The sequence below is a fragment of the Pholis gunnellus genome, assembly GCF_910591455.1.
Source record: "Pholis gunnellus genome assembly, chromosome: 17".
NCBI lineage: Eukaryota > Metazoa > Chordata > Actinopteri > Perciformes > Pholidae > Pholis > Pholis gunnellus.
In genome coordinates, this window is record NC_136544.1 from 15,550,645 (window position 1) to 15,577,715 (window position 27,071).

Genomic DNA, 27,071 nt, shown 5'->3' on the forward strand with positions numbered 1-27,071 from the left:
AAATTATTATTATTACAAATACACGTTCTGTTTTTAATTTTCTTCTTTTAAGCAACCGTCTAAAAGAGCAGACAGATATTACACATGAGATACTGAGATGGACATGTGTCCTATTTGTATGATACCTGGCAGCCTACCACTAGTATTGATTTTATAGCTTAAAAGAAAATGAATCTACTTGAGCAACCGGTTCCTTCAAAATGAAAGCCAGAGGCCAGCAGTACAAATTGTTCAAACCCAATGCCAAAAAAGGGCTCGTTACTCATCCATGAAGTCAGCCCTGAAATTATGATCCCGTGCTCAGCATCCTATTGTGGGTAAGAATGAGTTGTGGCTGATTGTTTGGACCACTATGAGCCTCGTCTTGAGTAACAAACCCTCTTTCACAGGCAGCCTCTCTGTAACTTGTTTCAGGGGCCATTGCATAACTTCCTCAACCGGTATTACTGTGTGTGAAATGAGAGCGAGATGGACAAACAACCTAAGTCTCAGTTGACTTAATGACAGCACAGAGTGGCATGTGATGCATTTTATGCAATAACAACATGGGAGGAGTGATCCATACTACACTAACGGGTGTGTTAGGCAGAGCTCTACAGGTTGACTCACTGGCAGGAGGAAAACAGGAGCTGAAAAATCCCGTCAGTTAAATTTCTCTCCAGATTCTGTCAAAGATCTTATCGTGGTTAAAACTATGTTAATACGGTATTCAGTGTTTGTAATTGTTCTGCTTCTGGTAACGTTGGATTGCAAGAACATGGTTTAAAAAGGTTGTTCAGTCAAGAACCAAATAAAGAGATTCAAAGAGACCAAGCTAATATTTTTACATGTTTAGGAAACTGGAAGATTGTTTATGCTTCACAACCTAAACCAGGTTCATGTGAGTTTACATCTGCTTTGTCCACTTTTGGTTCTATAGTTGGCCTAAACCTCAAACCACTTGTTGGCTTCAAAGGACCACCCACCTTCTGCTGTCAGCCTCTGAAGAACACTGATGAGTGCTGTGAAATGAAAATGTTGTCAGTGTTTCACTGCCTCCTGCTGAGTGAAATATGAACAACTGAAGCCTCGGTGTTTCTCTGACATATTGTGCATTAATACTGCCTTCTTTCAGAGTGGTCATTTCAAAAGTTCCACATGTGAGTATTGCTAGGTATTTACAGTGTTTATATTTTGTTGTGTGTTAGAAATAAGTTGTTAAATATGGAGGTGGTTAAGATTAATTTTGTCTTTGGAGCGGTGGGCCCTTTAGTTACAGTCTCTACGCTTCATTGACCAGTCTTTGTCTCCATTGTTAGTCCTCTTCACAGCAAACAATAGTCCAAGCTTCGCTTGTCTCCCTGAAAGAAAGTTCACGTGAAAGATGTTTGCTCTCCACGCCTTCCCTTTTTGTTATTGTCTGGAAGGATTTTCTTTCGTCCTATCTGAGTTCTTGAGGCTGTAACCTTTATTCCCTCTTATATTCAGGCAGTAGTCTTGTTGAGCATAAAATCTCACCTGTTGATATTAATCCTTTACCGGGGAAAACTGTCAACATTTGCAATCATTTTATAAGAAGTGTAACGTTTTTTTTAAAGGCAATTCATTAATATAACACAAGAACATCTTCAGAAGCATATCTTTATCAGATATTTTGTGATTATGTTTGTGTGTTTAGTATGTGTATTTATTCCAATGCATCCAGTAATGTTTCTTGGTTTATCTGAACATACAATTTGTTTTAATGTGTACAAAAAGTAAATTTGATATCAATTGCTAACTGGAGACATTCCTCCATCTTTATGCTCATTGTGAATGTCCACTGCAGCATTATGAAACTCTGTTGATCTCTTTTGCAGAGTCAAGTGCATTTTCAGCAAGAAGCCGATAAAAGTCTCAGCGTGGAAAGCTGAATCCCTCCACACATCGTCCCGTCATGGAAAGAAATGTGTGGAGGTAAGTTTCTTTACTGACCATATTTTAAATTACATCCAGGTGGAAAACATTCAGAAGACTCTGTGGTATAAACCAGCATCATACTTAGTTCTTATATGCTGACCCCTTCAGACGAGGCTTAAAACTGCATCGACTGTACAGATGAAAGTAGAATGAGCTTTCACTGGCACCAACTGAGCAGCTAATGCGTTGGCAAACAACTTTAACATTTATAAGAAGATACAATTTTATTGCGAGTGTTAAGACAATTTGAGTGGTTAGCTAAACAAAAATGATTTAAATGGAGGTACTTTTATTCTCTCAGGTGGGAATTAGTGTCCCAACTGACAGAATAAAAGTATAGTATAATATTTAAAATGGTCCACAAAATATACACATATTTAACTTTAAAATATCTGTAATGTTTCATGCGGTCTAGTCATTTATAATTGCTTTTGTTTGTCTGAACTGTGAACCATTTTATTTGATTTATTGGAGAGTGCATTGTCACTATTATTTAATTCTAGCACCAGGTACTGTCCTACTGCAGACTTTGGTCAAGTTTGCTACAAAGATAGTTATCACTTCCGGTTTCAACTTCCAAAATAAGACCATCCGCAAGAATGTGACTACATTAACCAAATAAAATGTAGTAATCTGAAGGTAGGATGGAGGAAAGTGTCACGTTAATGAGTCTTGAACAAATTGGTTGAGTATAAAAGGAAATAACTATATGAAGATATATTTTTTCAAGATAATGAGAGATTTCATAAATGAGCTCACTAAGATCTGAGTAGCCTAGTGTTAAAGAATAGAGAGTTTACAACAAAAATATTACTATATTTGAGAAACAATGACCTGTTTGTAATAAAGGACTACACCAGCAATTAAGCATTGCATTTCAATTCAGTTGGAACACAGAAGAGACGGTCAAAATTGAAGCAGCAATGGTTAAAATATCCAGATTTTTGGACACTAGTGATCCTATGAGTCAAACATCAGACACACTGAATCCTATATTTCCAATAATACAACAAATAGTCCTAGCACTGTCTACCCATGTCTTTTAAACTCCACAAGCAGGCTTTGTTTTAACTTTTTACACAGGATGTGTGGCATGACTGTCCCTTATAATGCGTTGAGTGGAGTGTCTCTTTTAAGAGAAACTCTTTTTGAAATCATTAAAAAGCTGAGCGTTTATCTAACGTGCTCACAATTTAAACGCTTGTGTAAGCTTTATTTTGAAATCGTGAAGCGGACTTCCGGTGTAGAGTGCCTGACTTGACGCAGTGAGTCCGCTGGTTCAATGCAGACGGTGTGACGTCAGCCAGAGTCGGTCAGCTGGCTCCTCTCTCCGAGCAGCAGTGAGAGCCTCTCCCATAGGGCGACATCACCATCACCGCCCGAGCCCGGCCAGCTGCGTCGGCCGCCCGCTGGAGAGGGGGATCAAACATGGAGGAAGCGACATAGTGGCGGATCGGGGCGTCGGCTACGGATCAGGGAGCGTTAGATTATTTATTTAACTATTTATTTATTTATTTTCCCCCTGCCAGCAATGGCCGGGGTCCATGGCTGCGGCTGCTGAGAGAGGCAGGTGCAATACATCATCGACGAAGGCATTTCCTCGGCATGGGCTCAGCGAGGGCCGAAGCTCCGGCTGGACAACTCCACATCCGCTGCTCCCCGGATCAGATGCTCTCTGCGGGGGGAGAGCAATAGCTGGGCCGCGTCTGGAGGCGATACAACTGGCTGGTGGAGGAGGAGGAGGAGGAGGAGGAGGAAGGGGCCCTCTTTACATCACAATATTAGAGCCAGTAATTTCAAGGTTAAGCACAGCAACAGCCAGTTATCGTTCAGTGAATGTGTTGCTGCGGCAGCATGGCATAGGCTGATTGTTTTCTTTATTTGATCGAAGACTGTGATTGAATGCCCCTCTTTTTACGCGCTGAGCGGATCCAAACCTAGTGACAGTCTCGCCTTGCGGGCCTGAAAAAAAAAACAGTTTAACGCAGCCTCCCTCATCTGGAAGAGAGAAGCCGGGTCCAGCTGCCAAGATGATGGAGCTGCAGATAGACGAGGTGGTCTACCAGGACGACTACGGCTCCGGCTCCGTGATGTCGGAGCGGGTGTCGGGCTTGGCCAACAGCATCTACCGGGAGTTCGAGCGGCTGATCCGCAGCTACGACGAGGAGGTGGTCAAGGAGCTGATGCCGCTCGTGGTGAACGTCCTGGAAAACCTGGACGGGGTGCTGACCGAGAACCAGGAGCACGAGGTGGAGCTCGAGCTGCTGAAGGAGGACAACGAGCAGCTCATCACCCAGTACGAACGGGAGAAAGCGCTTCGCAAGCAGGCGGAGGAGGTGAGTCACACCCCGGCTCTGATGGGCCTCTATACCCGCATCATCACATCCACCTTCACGCTGCTTCACAGTCACGGTGTCCCGTCTGAAGCGAGATGGTTCACCAGACATGTGACTCACGTTAAGGCCTGTGACATGCGCTTATTTTTAGTCTCAATGCACTGCTGGCACATTTTCAACACGGTCTTCTATCAAGCTGTTAATATAAGAAATATGACCCTATAATAAAATGTATGCCTATCATACAGTTTTTATAGCAGTTTTGTTATAATGGCTTAGAAATACCTCAATAAATACCTGGTCAAACCAATACTTACTTTTGATATTACAGTGATACCATAGACCAGTTAAGCTCAGATGTTTAGGTCAATATGTCACTACATCATCAGCTACCTTACACATGTAGATGCAAGTAAACAGTACTCAAAGGTTAACATATACAATACTTATAGTAGTTAGTGTTAAGTCCAAACTACACATTTATATGTATGGATAACTGTTCATACTAACTGGACCTACTTAAGCTTTTACGATTATAGGTTTTACTGTCACAACTACGTCTGCTACTAATACTACCATTATTAATACAGCTACTAAGTGTTTTCACCACTGCAAACATCAATGCTAACTAACAAGAAGGACAATATACAATACTAATGTCTGTTTTTACAATAAATTAGTTTCATTTGTAGTGCTCTTTTATGATACCTGAGCTTCCACACAGCACAGTTCAAGTCTCATATGCAAATACTTATGCCAAGATAAAGTAAGTACATGATGGTGTTCATACAGTAAATGGAGTTAAAGTGACAGCACACAGCTTTGACAGATGATGTGTGTGAGCCTGACTCTCTTAGTGGGCGTTTACACGTGAAAACACAGCAACAACAGGAACACAAAAAAGAAAAGTGGACATCAATATGGAGCTATTACATTACCATCCAAGCTCCACCTCCAGCATATCTTTCTTTGCCCCCCCCCCCCTGACCAGTTTAACAGCAGCCGTGGGACCAGCGGGCGTCGTAAAGCAACTTTAATCCTTCTCCCGTCCAACAAGGCATCAGCATATCACTGTCAGCACAGCTAGTATCAGTTTAGCTCAGCTTTTAGTCTGTTTCATCATCTGTGTCTCCTCCCTGAGTCGCGTATCTAGCTTGTTTTCACTTCAAGCTGTTAATTCAGAGAGGACTTGCTGCTTCATATTACAATTTCAGTGTTCTCATATTTAAGCTTATTTCAATACCGTGACAGGGGGGAAAAAATCCAGTATGTTCATAATATAACTGTGGTTGTCTTGTAAGTAATACTTTAAAACCAACAGGTACTGCAGGTAGGAGTAGGAGCTGAGAGCATTGTTTTAATTGAGAGACGCCAACAGGTCCAGACACGTTTTCATTTATTTCCTAACAATGATACCGAAACTGAAACTAAATATATAATGACTACATACCCTTCAGATATAGAAATGAAAAGTGCATTAAGCAGCTGGAAGGTCTGTTATATTTATGAATAAGACAAGACTTCTCTGATCCTGCTTCTCGTCGCAAGAGAGAACCGAGATTTTAAACTGCACACGTCCACAATTTGAGTAATGTTCCCCTTTTATCACATCGACCAACCTTCTCATATCAATTAGATTTGTAGTGTTTATTTTCTGTGTCCAGGGAAGGTTGTGGTGAGTGTAGTGGCACATTGACGCTGCCTGGATACTTCCACCAAAAGCTGGGTTTCATATTGGACCCACACCTATTGAATGTTACACTTTGGCCTTATTTATATATTAAGCAACCAATTCAGACGTTAATATAATATAGTCTCCTTTTATGGTCAAGTGTGTTTCTTGATTTTTTTTTTTGTTCAGGACGCTGAGGTTTGCATCCGGTAAGAGAAGTCGATTTACATCTTCAGCTCAAATTAGGTGACACATTTGAATGGGACAAATAAACAGAGACAGTTTTGTCTGACTATCGGAGGGGTAAAATGGGGGATGGGACGACCTAAGAGGGGTGTGAAATCAGAGGAAATCAATAGTGCACAGAGCACACTGAGGGAGCCTGGCACTGTAACCTGATTTGTGTTTATGAGGACCAGAACTGGAACAACAAAAACAGAGACGGAGAACTAGACTGAGGTTCAGAAAGCTTTAGTGTAGGAAAAGGCTAATACAAAGAAAAGGCCGTGTGAGAGAGAATCTCAGAGCCGGAGGAAAACAATAACGCTCCCTCTCGCAAGACACTGGGAGCAACGAGCAAAAAGCGGCTCAGATTACAGGGTTATTAGGCTCCAGCTAATGGTAAACAAAGCCACAGCTCTGCGTCTGCCTGTGTAGCCCTCACCAACATATCCAGGATAACAGTTATGAGGTTAACAGATTCAGCCATTTTGTAGCATCTTAGTTGTTTTCTGTCTTGTTCTGCGTCCGCCTGCTTGAGTGACCCATCACTTTGTACCGCCAACACTTCTCAAAGTGCGATTACAGTAAAAGATTGATCATCTCTGACCATGCCCCCAATCACCTTCTCTCGTGATGTGATTTGCTTCAGTTGTTTGTGAACGGAAAACTGATTTTGTGTGACTCATCAGCTTCGATCCAAACAGTACAACTGGCTTCTTGAGCTGCAGATTCGACATGGTCACGGATGCATTTCTTCTAAAACCACTCTCTTAACATGTAACCTGGGAACTTTTCTCCAAGATTTGATAATTGATATGATAACAAACAAACAGACGGTTTGTCAGGGAAGCTACCTGTGAGTTATTCATACTGGACAGAATAAAACAATGTTCCAGCCCATAAATGCATACATTGTGTTATTCTCCTTTTGAGAAAGTCTAGTCACCCAACCACTACATACTGTATGCTGTACCTCCTTAACGCTGCTATTTAATAGCGAATACTTACTTATTACTGTAGGACATGTTCCCGGTCCAGGTGGATATTATATTGAGAAGCTGTGGTCTGCTGCTCTGAAGTTAAAACGACGTTACAGCATAACGTTCACTAGTTTTAGAGAGATTCAATCAAGACATCCAATATGAGCAGAAAACATCCCTGCTTTTATCGACTTAGAGATACTCTTTTTGTGTGAAGCCCTACATTTTAAGTCCTAGAAAACACCATGCTGGCCCTCCAGATACAAATATTACATATTATGATGAAAAATACAATAGTTTGTATAGTTAGTGTCTTTATTTGATGTATAAACTTGGTTTTCAGTTATTATGTTGGTAGAAAAACTCCCAAAACAAAACAGTATGACGGCTGTCTATTCAGCTTGGTAGTTGACGGTAATAATATGCAAATTCTCTCTTTATTTTTTGTCATTAAGTTGATTTGATGAAGAGATTTGTCTTGTTAAATGAGCCAACAAGAAGAGTAGCATCTCTGTGACCTCTTGCATTCAGAGCTGGAGACAGTCAGCACTTGAAAGGACTAATTGGTTTATTTTCCTGCTGAAATCCACTCTGCGTATGACGATCAAGTATGTTGTTCTCCACGGTGCTGGATCGCTTTACCAGTTGTTCCATCGTACTGAAGGTCATCATATTGAATGTGTGCTGGATATCTGCTGCATGTTCCTGGTTCCATAGTCTCACTGCAATCAGAGGATTACAGTATTAAGACTTTGTGGGCTTGCTGCACTGAAAAAAGGACGTCTTTGTGAACAGCTTTACATAAAAACAAACAGGCGTGAAAGGGAAGGAGACGGCTCTGTTTGCCTGTTCCTCAGTTACTGAGTTTATGTGTTTACTATACGAACAACCGAGGTATTTTATAAAGCTGTTGACAAACTCCAACCTTTCTGAAAGAGGCAAATACTTTAAGAATAAAGTGTTTTTTATCTAAACACTCACTTAGTCTTTGACTCATGAGGGCAGACTGCACTGTTAGTTTCTCTGAATCGTTTTGAAAGGTGATGGCTGCTGTGAACAATTTCACAACTACAGGACATCGCTGTGTATTAACCACAAGCATCGTAATCTAATCCAATCAATATACAATAATTACAACGTTATATAACCTGTCATTTTAAGTGCAGTTTATTCATATATTTCCAGCTAGAGACCTAATTTTTGTTCTTGTGTCTTCCATCAGAAATTCATTGAATTCGAGGATGCGTTGGAAGCTGAGAAGAAGGACCTGCAGGTGCAGGTGGAGTTTCTGGAGCTGCAGGGGAAACAGCAGGAGCTCAAGACCAAGAACTATTCTGACCAGAGTGAGTGGACAGACATCCTCCTGACTACAAATGTCTGTGTATCCCATGATATACTGAACGCGTAGCACATGTGGCTGCTCTTTATGAACGTCCCAGGCAAAGCTAAAATCAGGATCACTTTAGAACGACCATCCATTAAAAATGGTCCAAGACGCAACACCAGAAGAAAAAAAACGACCATCCATTAAAAATGATTTGAGATCAGCAGGCACAGGTTTGAATTTACATCCAGTCGTGACTTTGAACAAGAAAAAGCCCAAACATGAAGGATTGGTGTTGAGACTAGTACTTAAGGCAGAGACCCGTTACCTGGACATTGACTGACCTCCTAAACGTTATGTGATGAATTTCAGTTATTAGCTCAGCAGCTCTACAAGTTGTTTTTCTTCAGGGACACAAAATAAAATAAAAATTAACACTAAAGCTAAAACGGGGAACTGTAAAGGGAAGGAGACACACTGCTGGAGGACGTTGTATTTTTAGATTATGATGCTTCTGTTTACTAAGAATACCTAATGAATACTGGCGTACATATTTTATTGGCACTTTAGTTGTTTTTTTCTTAGACAACTAGCTGTAACTTTTAGTTCTTGTGTCTTTTCACAGACCCAAATAGCTAAATATCTTAAATACTAGCAAGCAAGATTGAACATTAATTGTTTTTCTATCTATCGGAGTCCCTCCTGGTGTTTTCCTGCTGTTAAACTGTTCTCTCTGTGTCTCCCAGTCACTCGGTTGGAGGAGCGAGAATCAGACATGAAGAAAGAGTACAACGCTCTGCACCAGCGCCACACTGAGGTAAGAGCAAACGTTCAGCCCAACAACTTTACAACTGGAGCAAAGACATTCAAGAAACACAATTTGAACATCGAAAACAAAGTGTGTGCGTTGCAATAAGACTGAAGTGATTTGTAGAAAATAAATAGCATTAAGTAAAAGTCATAGTATGGTCCTTTGAGCGCAATAATCTGACAATCTGGTTCTATTTGTAACTCTAGTCTATTTTAGATTGTGTGGTTAATGAGTATTGACATATTGTAACAGCTTTAAACTAATCTCATTGTCCTTTTGGATCACAAAATATTGAATCTAGGTTATCCAACATTTAGTACATTATATCTTGTAAATAAATAATGATAATCCTTTTAAATGCAACCCCTTTACTCACCAGTCCAGGGGTATTTCTCATGCTTTCTCATGCTTTCTCATCCTTAAACATTTCAATTTCTCACACATTTCTCTTTTTCTTGCCACCGTGCCTCACAGATGATCCAGACGTATGTGGAACACATAGAGCGGTCCAAAATGCAGCAGGCAGGGAGTAACAGCCAATCAGAAGGCCCCGGCTGTGGACGAACGTGAGTTGATTTAACGTGTGTGTTGGTGTGAAAAGGTTGTTCGTATATCTGTGTGTGGATTTGAATTATAACTGTCACCCATCGTCTTGTTGCTGCTGTTTCATGTTTTGTGTATTTTCACGTTTCAACATCTCATTGTGTGTTGATGCTGGCATTTGTTTGTCAGGAGCCGTGATGAACAGCTGCTACTTTTCAGCCTTTGACAGAGAAGAGAAGAAATGATGAAACGTGTGGGAAATAATTAGAAAAAAAGCTTTGTGTTTTCAGCAATTAGCCGACCGATAAGCATGAATATCAATTAAGCACGAAGTAAGACGAGAGGCTGGACATCTGGTGCAGCTTCTGTAGCAGAACCGCAGTGTTTATAAAGCGTGATGGCTGCATTATAAACTCTGATTAGACTTAGAAGACAAACTGATGATTATCTCAAGTTTTAGTAAGAATAAAAATGATCTTCGAAAGGTTCAGAATTGTAAAAAAAAACTGGGGTCAACTTGTAAAAGCGTGTGTGTGTGTGTGTGTGTGTGTGTGTGTGTGTGTGTGTGTGGATGTTTGTGTTTTCATGGCTCATGGCATGTTCCTGTCTTTCTCTAATCACTGTCTGTGTGTCTGTCTTGCTGGCTTGCTCTCTGTTGCTGCTGTTTGCACAGTCAACGCCACACATGGAGGAAAAGGTAAATCCAACATGGTCCCACAAGTCCCCCAAGAAATATTCCTTTTATTAGTTATTGATGCGTGTGACAAAAAATGATTACTGTGACTATCAATAATGATGCATCCTAATAACAAATAATGAAATGGTTCAGAGGTCGTGTAAAGCAACAATCACATTTTCCAGTTTTCTCCTCTTTCTCCCTCATGAGTTGCCAGTCTGTCCGTCCATGTGTCTGTCTGCCTGTCTGTCTGCCTGCTCTGCTTGTTTTATCTGTCAGTCTTCTGCAATTAAATGGAAATGTATTTATATTAAGCATATTAAGGAGTAATCTTCCGCAGTTCTTGTACTTTTTCATTTTTACTATTTTCTGATAATGACAAAAAAACATCATTGTATTTTACTATTACACAAAAAGTAACAATTTGAGCTGTGCATGTGAAGTTTTGCATTTTCTCTTTCCCCCTAAAATCTCTTTCCCTAACTTGTTCTGTTTCTATATTATTCATATTCATTTATATAAGGATGCTGGTCTCAGTGCTGGTCTCAGTAAGAGAACGAGCATATTTTGGAAATCTTGTGGGGGTTTTTCTGTGCCTTGCATCTTATGCATGCCAGGAAAACCTTCAGCCCTGGAGAATGAAAAGTAAAAAAAAAAAGATAGAATAAAAAACAATTATCCGTCTCTCGTTAATCTCCACTCCTCTCTGTGTCTCCTGTGCCAGCAGCAAAGCGGAGCGGCCGCCTTCATTGAGCCTGTACCCCAGCGGCGAGGGCATGGTACGTGGGGGTCTCGGGGGGGCTAGGATGATGCCCGGGAAAGACATCTGGCAGGTCAGCGAGCTCGGCCGGTCTACCCTCTGCTCTGCCTATCAGGTGGGACAGACAGCGGCCCTGTCCTCCGCCACGACCACAACCGCAGCCTGGGGAGTAGAAAGGGGAGGGGCCGGCCTTACTGCTGCCCGTCCCGCTAGCCACACCCACACGGACCAACTCCCCTCCCACGCCTGCTTGTGTCACTTTTGAGGAAACAATTTTACTCACATCACTTGGATAAAAAGTCTGATTTGTTAGGTATATATGTTGACTCGAGCAAGCAGGGTCCACATTATTTTCCATGAAGTTTGTGTGATCATGGCGCTTCTACCCCATGTGTCCTCATGTTTTACTTTACTCTTGCGTATTAAGTTTAAATGTACAAATGTCCCCTTTTTTTTAAACTAGTGCTTTATTTGTGAGAGAAACAGCCATGGCAAAAAAATATATATTTATCATAAAGTCACTGACAAGTTAGCATTTTTTGACATAAAGTTGCCATGAATTTGATAAAAATGTAACAATAGGAGTTAAAATAGAGAATCCATAATCAAAATAGCCAAAAAAAAGAATAATGATAATAGTATGTCCAAATGAAGCCTTGAAAAACGTAATGGAATCGTACCATAAACCATGGAGCTGCTTACAAGAAAGTCATAATTGACTCTGACTGGTATTGGTAAAATGGTGTTATAGGTAAAATGTCCCTTCACTATATAATGCTCATGTGATGTTTGTCTCCTGCTCCCACGTCATCGTCTCAAACCACCCAGGAGGATGGATCAGAGTCCGACTCCGTGGCGGCTACACCCAGCAGCACAGGAAGCAAGTCCAACACGCCCACCTCCTCCGTCCCCTCCGCCACTGTCACCCCCATTAACGAGGGCTTCCTGCCGCAGTCCGAGTTTGACGCGATGCGGGCCGGGAACCGCAGGAAAAGTGCCAAGCGGCTCAGCCGGAATATGGAGGTGCAGGTTTCCCAGGAAACCAGGAATGTCAGCATCGGTAAGAACGTGTTACCAAATGTTTCTTCAGACTAAACCATTGTTCCCTCTCGAATATCGGAGTCGTGCAAAGTGCAATATGGTTGAAATGTTTACAGTCGTTTTAAAGTTCTGTTCTGTTTCCTGCATGTTTTTCCAGGTATGGGAAGCAGCGATGAGTGGTCCGAGTTTCAGGAGATCATTGATTCCACGCCTGAGCTGGACATGTGTGTGGACCCCCGTGTGTACGGAGGAGGAAACAGGTACAGCTACACTGTGGTGCATCATTTACCCACGGCATGCAAAGACCTGCTTGGTTGAGTTAGATAATTCAACACAGTGAACATCATGTCTGCAGCTATTCTTGGTTGAGGTGAGGGTTAGTAGGGTTTTTTTGTGTGCAGATTTGTAGTCTGCTGGCTCAAAGCAAGTTTTTCATCCAAAAAATCAGCAAGGCGGAAGTTGCCAGACTTTTGATGGACAGCAGTGTTACACACAAGTCTCATATTTTGATTAAAATTAATAGAAATATGTTTTCATGCTTCTGGTTCCTCATTAGTGTTTTTTTCCCAGCTGTGTTTAAATATTTATGGTTTGATGTTCTTTACCTGTACGAATTTAATGAAAGTCTGACGACCAAAATGCCGTAACTTAAGGGACTGCAAGTGAGACGTTTTGGTCCAATCACAGCATTGGTCTAATGAAATCTAATGTGTGTTTCAGCCCCTCACAGGGCATAGTGAACGAGGCCTTCGGCATCAACACTGACTCTCTCTACCACGAGATCAAAGACGCCAAGTCGGACATCATTGGAGATGTCGACGCAGGCGCTGAGCTGCTAGGTATGAACAGGACTTTGACGGCTATAACGTTTGTTCGTTTTATCAGTTTAAATTATTATCTTAAAGCTTGGCAGTTGCAGCTTCGTAATATCCTTTTGTCTCGGTCAGTGGTAAGTATTTCTCTTCAGAGGAAACGCCTGAACACTCTTCCTGAGGTGATCGTTGTTCACCTTGAACTGGTGAAAGTGAAGCTTGAGACTTCTACTGTCTGCTAACATGCCAACGTGTGATATTGCTCAGTGAAGTCAGATTCAGTGTAGATCCAGAGGACAGGAAGTTAAAGGCGGATGCATGAGCGCCTTACACGAGACAGCATTGGCTTTGCGTTACATCAGGGCAGGAGCTCCATGTGACGCTGTGTGAATGTGAATGACAGTGACTTTTTACCTTGCATGGTGCCGTGCCAGCAGCTCATCCCTGAGTCACATCATGAAAATACATACAGTCCCTCTCTGGCTGCACGCCAAACCTCTGCTGCCCATTCATGCAGTTTATTATTTCTGTTTACTATTTATTGTTTTTCTTTCTCTGTTGTATGGGGCAGAGGCATGTTAAATGCTGATTAAACAGATCCTATTTTTAAAAGTTGAATTTATTATATTGCTCAGATTTCTTTGCACTTGTTTTGCTTATTATTTATCGTAGATGTGTCTGTTGTGGACCACGCTTGGTGGATTTTCTTTCAGTTATTTTGGGTTTTGATTTATTGTCCCTGATTGTTATGCAGCAGAAATAGAACGGAAGCTTTGATCCGTCTTCTTGTCCATCTGATAACTTCTCGCTCGTTTCTTTTTTTCCCTTTTTATGTGCTTCTGCTGGTGACACTCATAGGGGAGTTCTCAGGTGTGTATCTGAACATGCATTGGTTGGTATATTTTTCTTTCACTCTGTCGACTCCCATCTACTTTCTAAGCTCCACACTTAAGAGCAGTTATTAACCAGTGTCATTGCTATTGTTAATATGCTGCTATATAATTATTAGTATGTTTTTTATTCATTGCTTGGTCGAGCAATTGGAGATTTTGATGATATAGTAGATGCCCAATATCCATACACATGCAGTAAAAGATTTTTTCTTGTTCCTTTAAAGTCACAGTGAAATTATTTTAATCTTTAGTGATTGCATTAAGCTACACCAGCCTGCTTTCCTTAAGCTTTCAGTCAAAAGTATTTTTTAAAGTACACTACTCTCCCAGACTTACAGTACATCCCATTGGTTTAGAGACATCCACCCAGCTTCATGTTCAAATAGGAAACGCATCATTTCACAGAGGCTGTTTCACTGGGACTTTAAAACAAATCTGATGATGTTTGATAAACTCAGCTGTTGGGTCACAGAAGTATTCTCTTGTTTCAGTTTGAGGGCTGAATAGCAGCTTTTGTGTTCTTTAGCCCTGCGGCTCTTCTTCAAGTCCAAAATAATAAATGCTTATCAGCATCTTCTCTCTTCCATTCCTGTCCTTCTCTTTTCCCTCTCTGATCCGTGGCCTCTCCTCTTCTTCTCTCCTTTCTCCCCTCCCTCCCGTCTTCTTCTTCTTTTGCCTCCAGTTCGTGATGATTTCTTCGGTAAGGCACACTTTGCCCTCGCTCGTGGTCACATTTGCTTGTTATGTCATTCCCTGGCCTCCAGCTTACACGTTTTTTCCGGTTCCTTCTTTGTGTCCGTTTCTTTGTGTGGCTTAATGTTTATATTTTGTGCCACCTGTGCATCTCACATACCTAATGTTTAGATATTTGTCAATAATGAGCTGCTCATTTACAGAACATTAGAATAAAAATACCCTATTTATGCGATAGGAACACTGCTGGAGAAAGATCTTATAGAGAAGAAGCAGAAAATAGAGAAAGTCAGAGGAAGATAAATAGGTTGTGTGGTGAATAGCTCTTCAACTGGAGACAACACTTTTGGCTTTTCTTTTGTTTGTCCTCGTGTCCACATTTTTTGTGTGCTTGGCTTCTGTTGCACAGTGCTTGCTGCTTGCACGTACACTTTTCAATTAAAGTCTGGCAATGATTAAAATAATAAAGATGTAATATCAAAGTCAACAGCTTGAGCATGACAGTAACACCTTTCATAGTTAAGGGATCATCTTTGAATATATGTGCACTCATGGAACCGGGTAAAGCTCTGATCAGATGGCATGATACGTTTTGAGGGGAAGAGTTGTTGTGGTTGTACTTTATCTAAATGTTGTTACACGGTGGTAACCTACTAAAAGTTACAATGTTACTCAAAGATGCTTCAGGACTGTCTCTGGCTGAAAAGGAATCAACTAAAAATTAAGAAAAACAACTTAAGTATAATGAGTGTAATAGTTGTATTTAACATCAAAGCTTCCCTGTTAGCATGAGTGCTTAAATCAATATTCTGTCCATTAATTTTAATGTCATTGATTTATTAAACCTTTGGCTTTTCTGGAGCTTTCATTTGCTCCTCAACAGGCTCTTACCTTGGCTGGCCTGAAAGGCAGTGTTGCCATGAAAGAACTCGGGGAAATGCATTTTGCTTATCGATCAATTTATCTGAGACTTATGGATGTCTTCTATTGTGTGTGTGTGTGACGATTAACAGAGATGTGAATGTGACTGTTTCAGGGATGGGCAAGGAGGTGGAGAACCTGCTGACAGAGAACAAACAGCTCCTAGAGACCAAGTAAGATGATGTGTGTGTATGTGTGTGTGTGTGTCTGTGTTAGTGTTAATCCTTGTACACCTTTTGCCTTTCATCCTTTCAAATGTGTCTCATACATACTTACAGATTTGTTTGTGCTCTAACTAGTATGTTAAAATGAGTGTGACATTCCTCTGGTTGGATCATGATGTTTAATAATCGGTTTGCTCGTAAACATGAGCTTGTAGTTTCCTGGAGCTGGTTTTGTTTTCTTACTTCCTGCTCTCGCTGCACTTTGCTCGACAGAAACGCTCTCAACATTGTGAAAAATGACCTTATTGCCAAAGTGGACGAGCTGTCGGGGGATCAGGAGGTGCTCAGGGAGGAGCTGGAGGCTTTGAGGCAGTCCAAGAACAAGGTGGACGCCAGACTCAAGGAGCTGGAAGAAGAACTCAAGAGGTGAACATTAGTCTTTTTCAGGAAGAAAACAATATGCCCCTTAAATTAATGTAATGAGAAAAAAACATTTGGAGAAGCTACATACAACAATGAACCGGTCAAAGGACAACAACTTGTATCCGTCAACATAATGGCTTAAACTGTTGACCTGTAATCCAAACCTTAGTGACTCTTTGTTTCTAACCAAATGAATACATCAACAACAACAACGGAGGAAAAAAACATCAGTCTTGAAAAACGGTCACTGGTGAAGAACGAGAACCAGAGGACGAAATGTCTGAATTCATGTCAGTGTTTCTGTGTTAGCTTCAAACCAAAAGGAGCACACTGTCATAATGCTCTTTTTCCTTACTTTCTTAGTCTCCCTATTTTCTGAGTCATTTTGTTCTATAAACTTTTAAACTTTTATCGGACATGTTTGCCTGCAGTTCAAATAAAGTTTGTGTAACACTGACTGTGCTTTTGGGCTGCAGGTTAAGAGCAGAGGCTCTCGGTGCGTCCCGGGACTCTAAGGATGAAGGAGGTGATGATGTGAGTAAAAAATGTCTCGTCCATTTCTGCGTTACTCGTCCTGCACATTGAAGCGGTGTGAATGGAGATATCAGTGTTATTTTCTTCATCACCACTAGTATAATGACAATCTCACACTGTAGAAAAAAAACTATTTACTATTTTTTGTTGTTTGGTTGATGTGTAAAAAGTATTTTAATACATTAAAACATGACATAACTACTGTCAGAATACTGCACACTGCCAGTAAGTCTGTGTTTTTAGACCTTGTGTATGAATGAATAAATGTCTCTTGTGTGGTTAGTTTTCATCGCCCATGCAGGACGGAGACATGACGATGACGCAGCGGCGGCGGTTCACCCGGGTGGAGATGGCCCGCGTGCTGATGGAGAGGAATCAGTACAAAGAGAGGCTGATGGAGCTGCAGGAGGCCGTACGGTGGACGGAGATGATCAGGTAGACGAAAGAAAGCTTTAAAGTAGAGATGAAGAGCTTGGATGACCACTGGACGGGTCGGGAACGGTTGCTGGGTTTAAACTAAACAGTTTTTGTCTGATCTGGTTTTGCCTTCTATTTCTTTGACTCACACCTCTCTTTCCTCTCAGGGCGTCCAGGGAGAGTCCTCAAATCCAAGAGAAAAAGAAGTCCACCATCTGGCAATTGTGAGATTTTGCTTTTATTCCACCTTTTTTACTAGAGTACAACTTTACTGATACCCTGAATTCATGAACCGGTGAAATATCAAATATAAAACCTCTTTTTTTTTTTTTTTCCTCCATCCACCAGCTTTGCACGACTCTTCAGCACATCGTCCAGCCCTCCGCCTGTGAAGCGGCCGTACTACAGCGTCAACATCCACTACAAGTCGCCCTCACCCGCTGGTTTCTCTCAGCGACGCAGCCACACCATGTGTCAGATCTCCACCTCCAACCGCACGCTGGAGTTCTTCCCCGAAGAGTGAGCAGCAACCAGCTACATACCGTCACTAAACCTACCGCCAACTCCTCACTAAACCTCCGTCCTTAACTCCCTCTCACTCTGCTTTGGTCTGAACGCCTGCTCGCTTGCTCGCTTTAAAGCAGCTTGGAGAGTAGAGAGCTTCCAGCATGTTCGACATTACACTTAGAGATGTGAAAGTGTGTTTAATTTCACACATTGTTCTCATCTTGGATTGGTTGTTAATGTCTTCACATCCCATCCAGACAAATCTCGTCCTGCATGATTAAAGGCAATATTCTTAATATTGTCTTATGTGAATCTTGGGTTAAAGCCTTTTTTGGCTATTGCACAAATGTTATTAAAGAGATGGTTTGGGAAGATAAGATCCTTTTTAATGGTGGAACTTGTAAAGTTGCACATTGAACTGTTTCAAGTGACAATGAACATGACCTTAGACATGGTTAAACATTTATTATACTTAACTATTTTGAGTGCAAAGCAAGATTCTCAAGTAGTTTTGAACCTCTCAAATAAACATAAAACACTTAAATACAAAACTCGCATTCAGACACAAATACTAAACACTTAAAATCTTCAAACACATTTCTTTGCTTCAGCTAGAATAAAGCTTAGTTTAATTTGTGCTGATAACAACTGCTGTTGCTTTGTTTTCTTTCTCTCCTCTTCCTCGCTGCTGGCTGGCCAGGCTGCTAACGCTTCGCTTTCTTCTCTTCCTTCTCTTCCCTTCCCCCCCGTTGCTTCCAGACTGGCCAGTAACAGTGTTGCGTCTCTCCTCAGTGACTCGGCACTGTTGGCCCGCCGAGAGCAGCGACGTGAACAGTACCGGCAGGTCCGCGAGCACATGCGCCGCGATGACGGCATCATGCAGGCCTGTGGCTGGAGTGTGCCATCTCGCTTCAAACAGGTACACACACACACACACACACACACACACACACACACACCGGGCCGGCGGACCCTGTGCAGCTGTAAGGCCAATGGCAGAGTGTGTTGGTAGGCAGGTGGCTCTAACTCTGGTCTCCCACAGAATGGAGTTCAGGCGGACACCGCTCAGGACAGCCCGCTGAAGAGACCTCAGGCAAGTGAGACCGACAGAGTTCCAGCATGACTTCCCTTCTCTTGAACCTTCCTGAATCCATATCCAGATAGTCTAGACAGCGGAACAACTGTATGATTTTTATTACAACTTATTTCAACTTATGTAAATCAAGGGACATTTTTCATTTTGAGGCATGATATCACACACACATTTATGACTGCATCTCTCTAATAAACTGTCTTTGAGGAGTTGATTCCATCTTATTTTGCCTTACTAAACGTTGAACCTTTACCCTTTGTCTGTCTCTTCCGGCCCTATTTAACACACTGATGTCGTCTTAACTTACTAACCACTTTGGCTTTGCTCTTTGTGTTCTTCTACTGTAAAATGCTTTTAAGTTACACAGTAATATTATTGTAAAATCTTAGACAAAGTTATTTTCACATAGCCTACAATATAAATTAATCTGAATGAACAGTGGCAGCTACCTGTATTGCTGGGACCCTTGTTTTGTGTATTGCATGACATCCCATCAGGTTATTTCCAGTGCAGCTACAATAGAGTTTAATAGCAAAATAATCTGACATAAAGATCATATTTTGGTACAGGATAATTCACTGCTTTGATTGTCTTCTTACCTCTTATCACCTCCTGCTTTTAGACAACTGTCGAGAAAGAGGACAACCGCATGAAGAACGTCCCGGTGCCGGTGTACTGTCGTCCTCTGGTGGAGAAGGACCCTAACAGGAAGGTGAGGCGTTCAGGCGATGTGAACCGCCGTAGCTCTACTCAAAAATGCGTTATGATTGTTAGTTCACTTGAATGTTATGCAGAATGATTTATGTGCAGTTTGACACTAGATAAAGCTAATATCCGTCAGGGAACGTTTCTCTGTGCTCACCTTAAATCTCAGTTTAACACGTGTAACTACCAGCATGATTCGTGATATTACAACTAGTCTGGCAACCGATAATGGTCCAATGTGCAACTGTGTTAAGGAACTCAGGTAGTGAGACTGTGGGAGAGGGAAGCTTCTCGATGAGACTTCATGCTCGATGTCTCACCTGTAGGAACAAAGCATGGTCCTTCTTCCTGAACCAAAATCACAATAACATAATTTTAATTAAACTCTGTAGCATTTAAGTCACTCTCAAGTGTTCAGGTGGCCCCTCAATCTGAATCACAACTTTTCTATTATGCGTATGTGTGTGTGCTTGTAGTTGTGGTGTGCAGCTGGGGTGGACCTGACAGGATGGAGGGCCAGCAGCCAGGAGCTGGTACCAGCCAAAGCACCGTCGGGCGGCAGCGACCCCCTCCACGCTGATGAGAACGGAGCTGGCAAGAAGAGCAGCCATAGCTCCCCAGAGAAGAGGAAGGTAGGAACCCACTTTTGGACATTTAGTAGTTTTATTACTACTTAGAGTGTAGTTCAAAACTAACATTGCACACTCAACTAGAATCATAGATGTGGAAAAATCATCTTCACATATTATGAACCACGTCTGTCCTTTTTCGTCATTAGTCGTCATTGTGTTGTCTCCTCTATCCGCCCAGTCAAAGGAGCTCCAGGAGACGGACACCATGAACAGTCGAGTGTGGATCCTCACCAGCACCCACTCTGCCAGCAAGGTGGTCATCATCGATGCCAACCAGCCGGGCTCACTGGTCGACCAGTTCAACGTGTGCAACGCTCACGTGCTCTGCATCTCCAGTGTTCCAGGTGAGCGGGAAGGTTGTTGTTAACCCCCCATACTGGCATTTCTCTACACCTGGTATGTTGAAGGGTGTGAACTGTATAAAAAATGCAAATGGTTAATGTTAATGTGTGTGTTTGTATCCAGCTGCCAGCGAGAGCGACTATCCAGCAGGAGAGATCGTGTTGGATCCAGGCGATGGAGGAGCAGGAGTTGGAGGGGACGACGCCGGCAGTGTGGAGGGCATGTTAGCTGGTATCACTCTCGTCGGCTGTGCCACCAACTGCAGCGTTGCCCGAAGCAACTGCTCCTCACGCACTGACACGCCTATAATGGACAAAGGACAAGGTGGGCTCATCGTCAATTACTATCAGTGTAGAAAGGTGTCAAGTCAACCAGTTTGTCTGTTTATTTTAATGATGTTGTGCTTCAGCTCCCACCGCTCCCACCATGAATGGGAAGATTCACCCTGCCCAGTCGGCTGAGGAGGCCACGGAGGCCACCGAGGTTCCAGAGTCGACGGCCAGCCACGCTGAGCTGAGATCTGGACCTCCAGGACCGTGTACTGAGCACGTCTTCACCGACCCTCAGCCTCGTCTATCAGACGCCTCCGACAGGTAGGGGGCCAGAGCCTGTCTGTGTAAAGACCATCAGGGATGGCGGCATGATTAAACGTATGCGTACGTTTGGTAGCTGATAACTTTCAGTACACTAGATCAACATGTCTGCGGTGAAATATGTGGTCCTTTTGTCCTTTGAAATGATCAGTGTGTATGTCTGTCCACTCAGAAGCGCAGGTCAGTCCAAAGAGGAAACTTCTCAGCCTCCAGAGTCGGAGGACGGAAGTGACGAGACCAAGAACTACACCAGCGTGGCCCCCACTATGTGGCTCGGGGCCCAGAACGGCTGGTAAGTGACTCATTCAGATCTACTCGCAACTTCCGCTAAAGCCGCACAAAAATCACATATTACAACCATTTCCTTACCCATAAGTTTATATATTTACTGTTTACTTTTGCAATAAAACACCAGTCACACTCTGGATAGGAAGACTCTTTTTGTATCTTCCATCCAAGTAGCACACATAAATATCATGACATGCTTCTTTTGAACTCTATATGCAGTTTGGTTTTGCTCTGGAGTATCTTGCCTCTGTTCTCCCTCAAGGCTCTACGTCCACTCAGCAGTTGGAAACTGGAAGAAGTGCCTCCACTCCATCAAACTCAAAGACTCTGTGCTCAGTCTGGTGTAAGTGGTGGTGACAGTTAAACTCTGTAATTGTAGTTTGGTCCGTGTGAACTTCTGTGACTGCAGCAGTCTCCTCTCTAATTGCAGACATGTGAAAGGTCGCGTGCTGGTTGCCCTCGCTGACGGGACCCTCGCCATATTCCATAGATCAGAGGGTATTTGGAATTTAAATATTTGTTTAAGCAGAGTGTCCATAAAAACAAACTTCTAGTTGGTTCCTCGAACTAAGAAAAGCACAATTTAGGCTGAAATAGTGTGTTTTGTGTTGAATGCAACTAGTGACTGTTGGTTGTTACGGTCAATAAAAGATCATTTATTTTGGTGTTTTTGTCAACAGATGGCCAGTGGGATTTGTCCAACTACCACCTCATGGACCTCGGTCGGCCTCATCACTCAATCCGCTGCATGGCTGTAGTACATGATAAGGTTTGGTGCGGCTACAAGAACAAGATCCACGTAATCCAGCCCAAGAGCATGCAGATCGAGGTGAGTTGAGAATCTACTGTCACATCATCCTGCTGAAAAATGACACCAACAATAACATCAAACTGTAATAATGCGTCATCATTCTTTCCTCGTCTCTGTAGAAGTCCTTCGACGCCCACCCTCGCAGGGAGAGTCAGGTGCGGCAGCTAGCGTGGATCGGCGATGGTGTTTGGGTGTCAATCCGGCTAGACTCGACCCTGCGTCTCTACCATGCGCACACACACCAGCATCTCCAGGATGTGGACATTGAGCCATACGTCAGCAAGATGCTGGGTGAGAATCCGTGGACACTTGCTGGTGTTGTATTCTCGCCGACATGCGGTCGGCCCTGTTCTCCATTCACTCTGGTTGTAATTCACAGGCACTGGCAAGCTGGGCTTCTCTTTTGTGCGAATCACAGCACTTCTGATCGGTGGAAATCGTCTCTGGGTAGGAACCGGAAACGGCGTGATCATCTCCATCCCGCTGACAGAGAGTGAGTTTAATTCAAACGGCTCACAGCAAGTGACTCGCAACAAAACGTGTGTCATGAGCTTTGTTTCAAATACAGATCGAAACGGTGAAAGCAGTGCCTGTGTAGTGGCAGAAGAAGGGAAGCTACAAGCACAACATTTGAATCCACATTTGAGAACGTTTTTTGGGGAGTGATCAGCAGTGATTAGCAGTCTAAGTCTCATCGAAACATTAAGCTTTCAGTGGTCTTAAAGTCTTTATGAGACAGTGTTCGTTACCTCTGCTAAGGAGGTTATTTTGTGGTAAAATGTGTTTGTCCGTCTGGATGTTACTTATCTCACGATATTGGGATTTTTTTGGTGTTGCTTTGAATCCAGCAGCACCATCATGTGGTCACATTTTGGATTAAAACCGCTAAACCACGAGATGTAGAGAACATTGTTTTCCTGGATTCCTTAGTTCCATACAAAAAGGCCATGACTTTACTATTTTATTTATTTCAGATCTTAAATTCAGCTAATGTCCTGACCTTCCGACACTGCAGAAACTAACAGCAGCTCACATGTTATCAGATTGTATCATTCGGTAGTTATACGGATCAGAAAGGAGGTAATTTTCCCCACATACTGCGCTGCTGTTTATCTGTGTTCCTCTTCAGCGTACTCCCTCTTCAGCTCCCTCAACTTTCTTTCCACCTTCTGTTCTCCTGCCTCTCCTCCAGTGGCTTCCCCTCTTTCACAGACAGCCTTGGTCATAACTGTTACTGTCCTCTTTCTCCTCTGCTCTCCCCACTCCTCTTCCTCCTCTGCCTCCGCCTCCTGTAGCGGTGGTCCTTCACCGGGGACAGCTCCTTGGTTTGAGGGGTAAGTGGGAGCGCTCCCTCCCTCCTGCTGTTGTGATCTACCTTTTCTTGCCCGGTCAAACCTTTATCTCCCCTCCAACGGTGTCTGCAGAGTAAAGCCACCTGTTTCGTTATGCTTACTTAAATGTGAACACCATTGAATATTAGCCACTCAATTAGTCCTTTTTGAGCTGTGAACAAAGTCACCAAACGTATTCTGTGCGCAATCTTTTTACTGTAGCAGGGCTTTTACTCATTGGTTGCTTTGCATGTTATTATTCACTGTGCTTTACTGCATCAATGAATAAAATATATGGTTTGTGTACCAGATCCATTGCATGCAAAAGATGTGCTTTCGGTGTCTCAAATCTATTTTTTTGTAATATTCTAATATCACTTCTCATTTTCAGTTGATCTGTGGAAATATATGGATTTTGTGGGTGTTTATTATTATTTATTTTTGTACCTGTGTCATGCTACCGAATATGATTTGCTATTTAAAAACCTCCTGGTTGGTTAGTTTTTCACTCCCGGGTTCTTCATCCCTCAGCCAATAAGGTGTCTCCTACATCGGCCAGTGGAGTGATCCACGTGTACGGTGACGACGGCTCTGAGAAGAGCACCGGCAGCTTCATCCCCTACTGCTCCATGGCACAAGCCCAGCTCTGTTTTCATGGACACCGCGATGCTGTCAAGTTCTTCGTCTCTGTACCCGGTAAGCACAAAGCCCGTCTGTGTCTGTCTGTAACTGACCACATTCACTCTTCTGTTACTGACATGGAAGTAAAATTCCAATTTGAGTAGTTGACAGTGACATATAACCAGAAGGTGGTACTTGTAGTTACTGACATATTACACTGGACTTACTATACGTTTCTTCAACATACTCTACTATTACTTTTTACGACATTTTTGATGACTTACCTTTCTGTGTCTTTTCATGATATTTTAATAGCATACTGCAGGGTTAAGCTTTGTATTACTTGCTATACTATGACTTTTATGACGTTTTTTTAGGACATACTATATTATGACTTTTTTTAACATTGTTGGTGCATACTATACTCCTATTTCTTTATGTACTGTACTAAGATTTTTTGTTGTTTTTTGACATACTATACTATGACATTTTTATAATTTGTTTTCGACATGCTATACTATGACTTTTTAAAAAATATTATACAATGACTTTTTTATGACTTTTTTGACTTTTAAAAAATATACTATACTATGATTTTTTTTTTCGACATACTAAAAAAAGTTATAAAAAAGTCATAGTATACTATGTCTTTTTTATAACTTTTATAACTATAGTATGACTTTTTATTATTTTTTCAAAAATAAATTTCGGACATTATTCGACCTAACTTTTCTCAACATACTAAATTATACCATGCTATGACTTTTTTGACATACTATACTATAACGTTTTATGGCCGTAACTCAAGTAATCACATGAGATTTTCACACAAATATCTGTTAAAACGATGAAGTGCTGACATTTTGGACAAATCGGATGTAAACCGTAACCTGACATTTTTCTTCTGTGTGACAGGAAATGTTCTGGCCACACTGAACGGCAGTGTGCTGGACAGTCCGTCGGAGGGTCAGGGGTCAACAGCGCCCCAAGAGACGGAGGCCCAGAGTGTTCACAACGTGTTGGTGCTGAGTGGAGGAGAGGGCTACATCGACTTCCGTATAGGTAAGCAGTCACACCTTCACATAAACCTGAAGCAATATTCACACGTGTATATATTATTCATAGCTGTGTGATGCAGCAAAAACGCTGAGTGATGAGAAAAAAAACACTTAAATTATGTTTCTGCTTGTTGATATTTTACCAATAGTTTATTTGCAGCTCTCCACTGAATTGTTATCAGTACTGATGTCGCTGATATTATTAATGAGTTTAACTCTCAACAGTTTGTAATGTAAGTCTCCATGGCTTCAACTATTCTTATAACAACTTTGTGATAATAGCCATTATATATATATATATATAAATATACAAATGTATTTTTTTTTAAAGTTACTCCCTTTCAGCTTTTGAAAATGATTTGAAATTGTTCTTTGAATTTGTGTTGAGCTTTGATTATTTCCTGATGTTTTATACAAATGCAAGCCTGTATGTTGTAATGTTGTTTAGAAAATAAAGAAATAAGGAATTAAAAACACATTAAAATGTTATCCGCACAATAAAGTCAAGTGTTCCTTGTAATAATCACAGCGCTTACATCTTCTGTCTACGTGTTTTCCTCAGGAGATGGAGAGGACGATGAGACGGAGGAAGGAGACGCTGGTGGAACTTCGCAGGTCAAACCTGCTTTGTGTAAAGCTGAGCGAAGCCACATCATCGTCTGGCAGGTGTCTTACATACCTGAGTGACACCTGGATTTGCTTTAACCCCCACACCCACTCATCTCCTTAAAGAAATCTCTTCCAGCCACCCAAACCTTGTAATTATCCCTGGTCATGTAAAAGTCCCCTCTTGGCTCTAAAAACGACCCTTAAAGCCACGTATCTTCCCTTGTAACTATTATATCCCCTCCTGCCCCGTCCCCTTGTAACTTTAATGCCTTGTAAGTACCTCCTCTGATCTAGTACCCTGCCTGCCATCCTGTTTCTGTCCCACCCAGGGCATTGTAACTATCTTCATGAGCCTTGTAACCCAGCCTCATAACTACCTCCCTCCTCTGTATCGCTCTTATATTCACCCTGTAAGCACACTGTATCTCTTCCCATATTTACCTCGATTGTCCTGCATCTGCCCCAGAGTTACTCCTCCTCTTCCTCCACTTAGTTTGTCAGCTGTGAGGCCTCCAGCTCATCTTATTGCAAAGCCCAGAGCCCCAACATTATTGTACCAATAACAAAAAGAATCAAGAACACAGGTACAGAAATATGAATGAAAACACTGACTTGCATTTCCACCAGAAATCAGATTTTTCTAACCGCTTAGCAGCAATCCATGATTGTTAATGCCGCCGTATGTTTAAATGGATTTAACGGATGAGGTGTTCACGGATCGACAGTCTTTGACGGTGTGTGAGAGTGGAAACGAATCCAAGGAGACGGCAGACAGAAGTCTTGTTTTGGCTTTAACATTGTAGTGTATAGCGAACGGGTTTACAACGGCATGGAACGAATGGAAAGTCTAAATGTAGTTTGGGCTTTTTTGGCTGTTACCCTAAAATATTTTGCATCTAATCTTGTCTATTTAAAGAAGCTCGATTAATGATTTTCTACCCTGATGAAAACAAAAACCCTCATGAGGATGTAATGACTTTGTGTGCGGTAAAGACAGGAAACATCTGGTGCCTGATGTGAATCAAAGAGTCAATTGAACAATTGGAAAACCAGTGGAAGGGGTTTTGTTTAATGGTTTAAGGGTTCGGTCCGAGACTCATTCCTCTCATCTGACTGGCTGTTGATCAGACGGTTCGTTGTAAAGCAGGTGAACAGTGATGTGTTGTCGTCATGTGTACAGGGATTATTGTAAAAGTCCAGACACACTGAAGCCCATCCTCTCTGTTCAGTATGAACTTCATGCATTGATCTCTATCTGTGTGGATTAAATATTAAACATATTTGTGTGCTGAAAAAAACCTACAGGTGTGTGTGTCTTACT

General features: G+C 42.0%; 1 protein-coding gene across 1 annotated transcript; it reads left to right on the top strand.

The window, feature by feature from the left end:
• Positions 1 to 3,968: 3,968 nt before the first annotated feature.
• Positions 3,969 to 26,987, top strand: mapk8ip3 (mitogen-activated protein kinase 8 interacting protein 3; the record flags this gene model as incomplete). The annotated part of the gene is made up of 34 exons (XM_079178177.1): positions 3,969 to 4,274; positions 8,371 to 8,491; positions 9,219 to 9,289; positions 9,758 to 9,849; positions 10,500 to 10,523; positions 11,230 to 11,281; positions 12,091 to 12,322; positions 12,461 to 12,563; positions 13,024 to 13,142; positions 13,974 to 13,985; positions 14,691 to 14,708; positions 15,738 to 15,795; positions 16,060 to 16,212; positions 16,686 to 16,743; positions 17,027 to 17,178; positions 17,328 to 17,384; positions 17,509 to 17,679; positions 18,427 to 18,586; positions 18,710 to 18,760; positions 19,383 to 19,472; positions 19,942 to 20,097; positions 20,276 to 20,441; positions 20,563 to 20,763; positions 20,849 to 21,032; positions 21,205 to 21,324; positions 21,583 to 21,663; positions 21,751 to 21,818; positions 22,001 to 22,149; positions 22,251 to 22,422; positions 22,511 to 22,624; positions 23,427 to 23,465; positions 23,994 to 24,158; positions 24,999 to 25,145; positions 25,704 to 26,987. 34 exons carry the CDS (start codon positions 3,969 to 3,971, stop codon positions 25,826 to 25,828), a joined length of 3,987 nt encoding a protein of 1,328 aa, XP_079034303.1. The 3' UTR covers positions 25,829 to 26,987.
• Between the last annotated feature and the right edge of the window lie 84 nt (positions 26,988 to 27,071).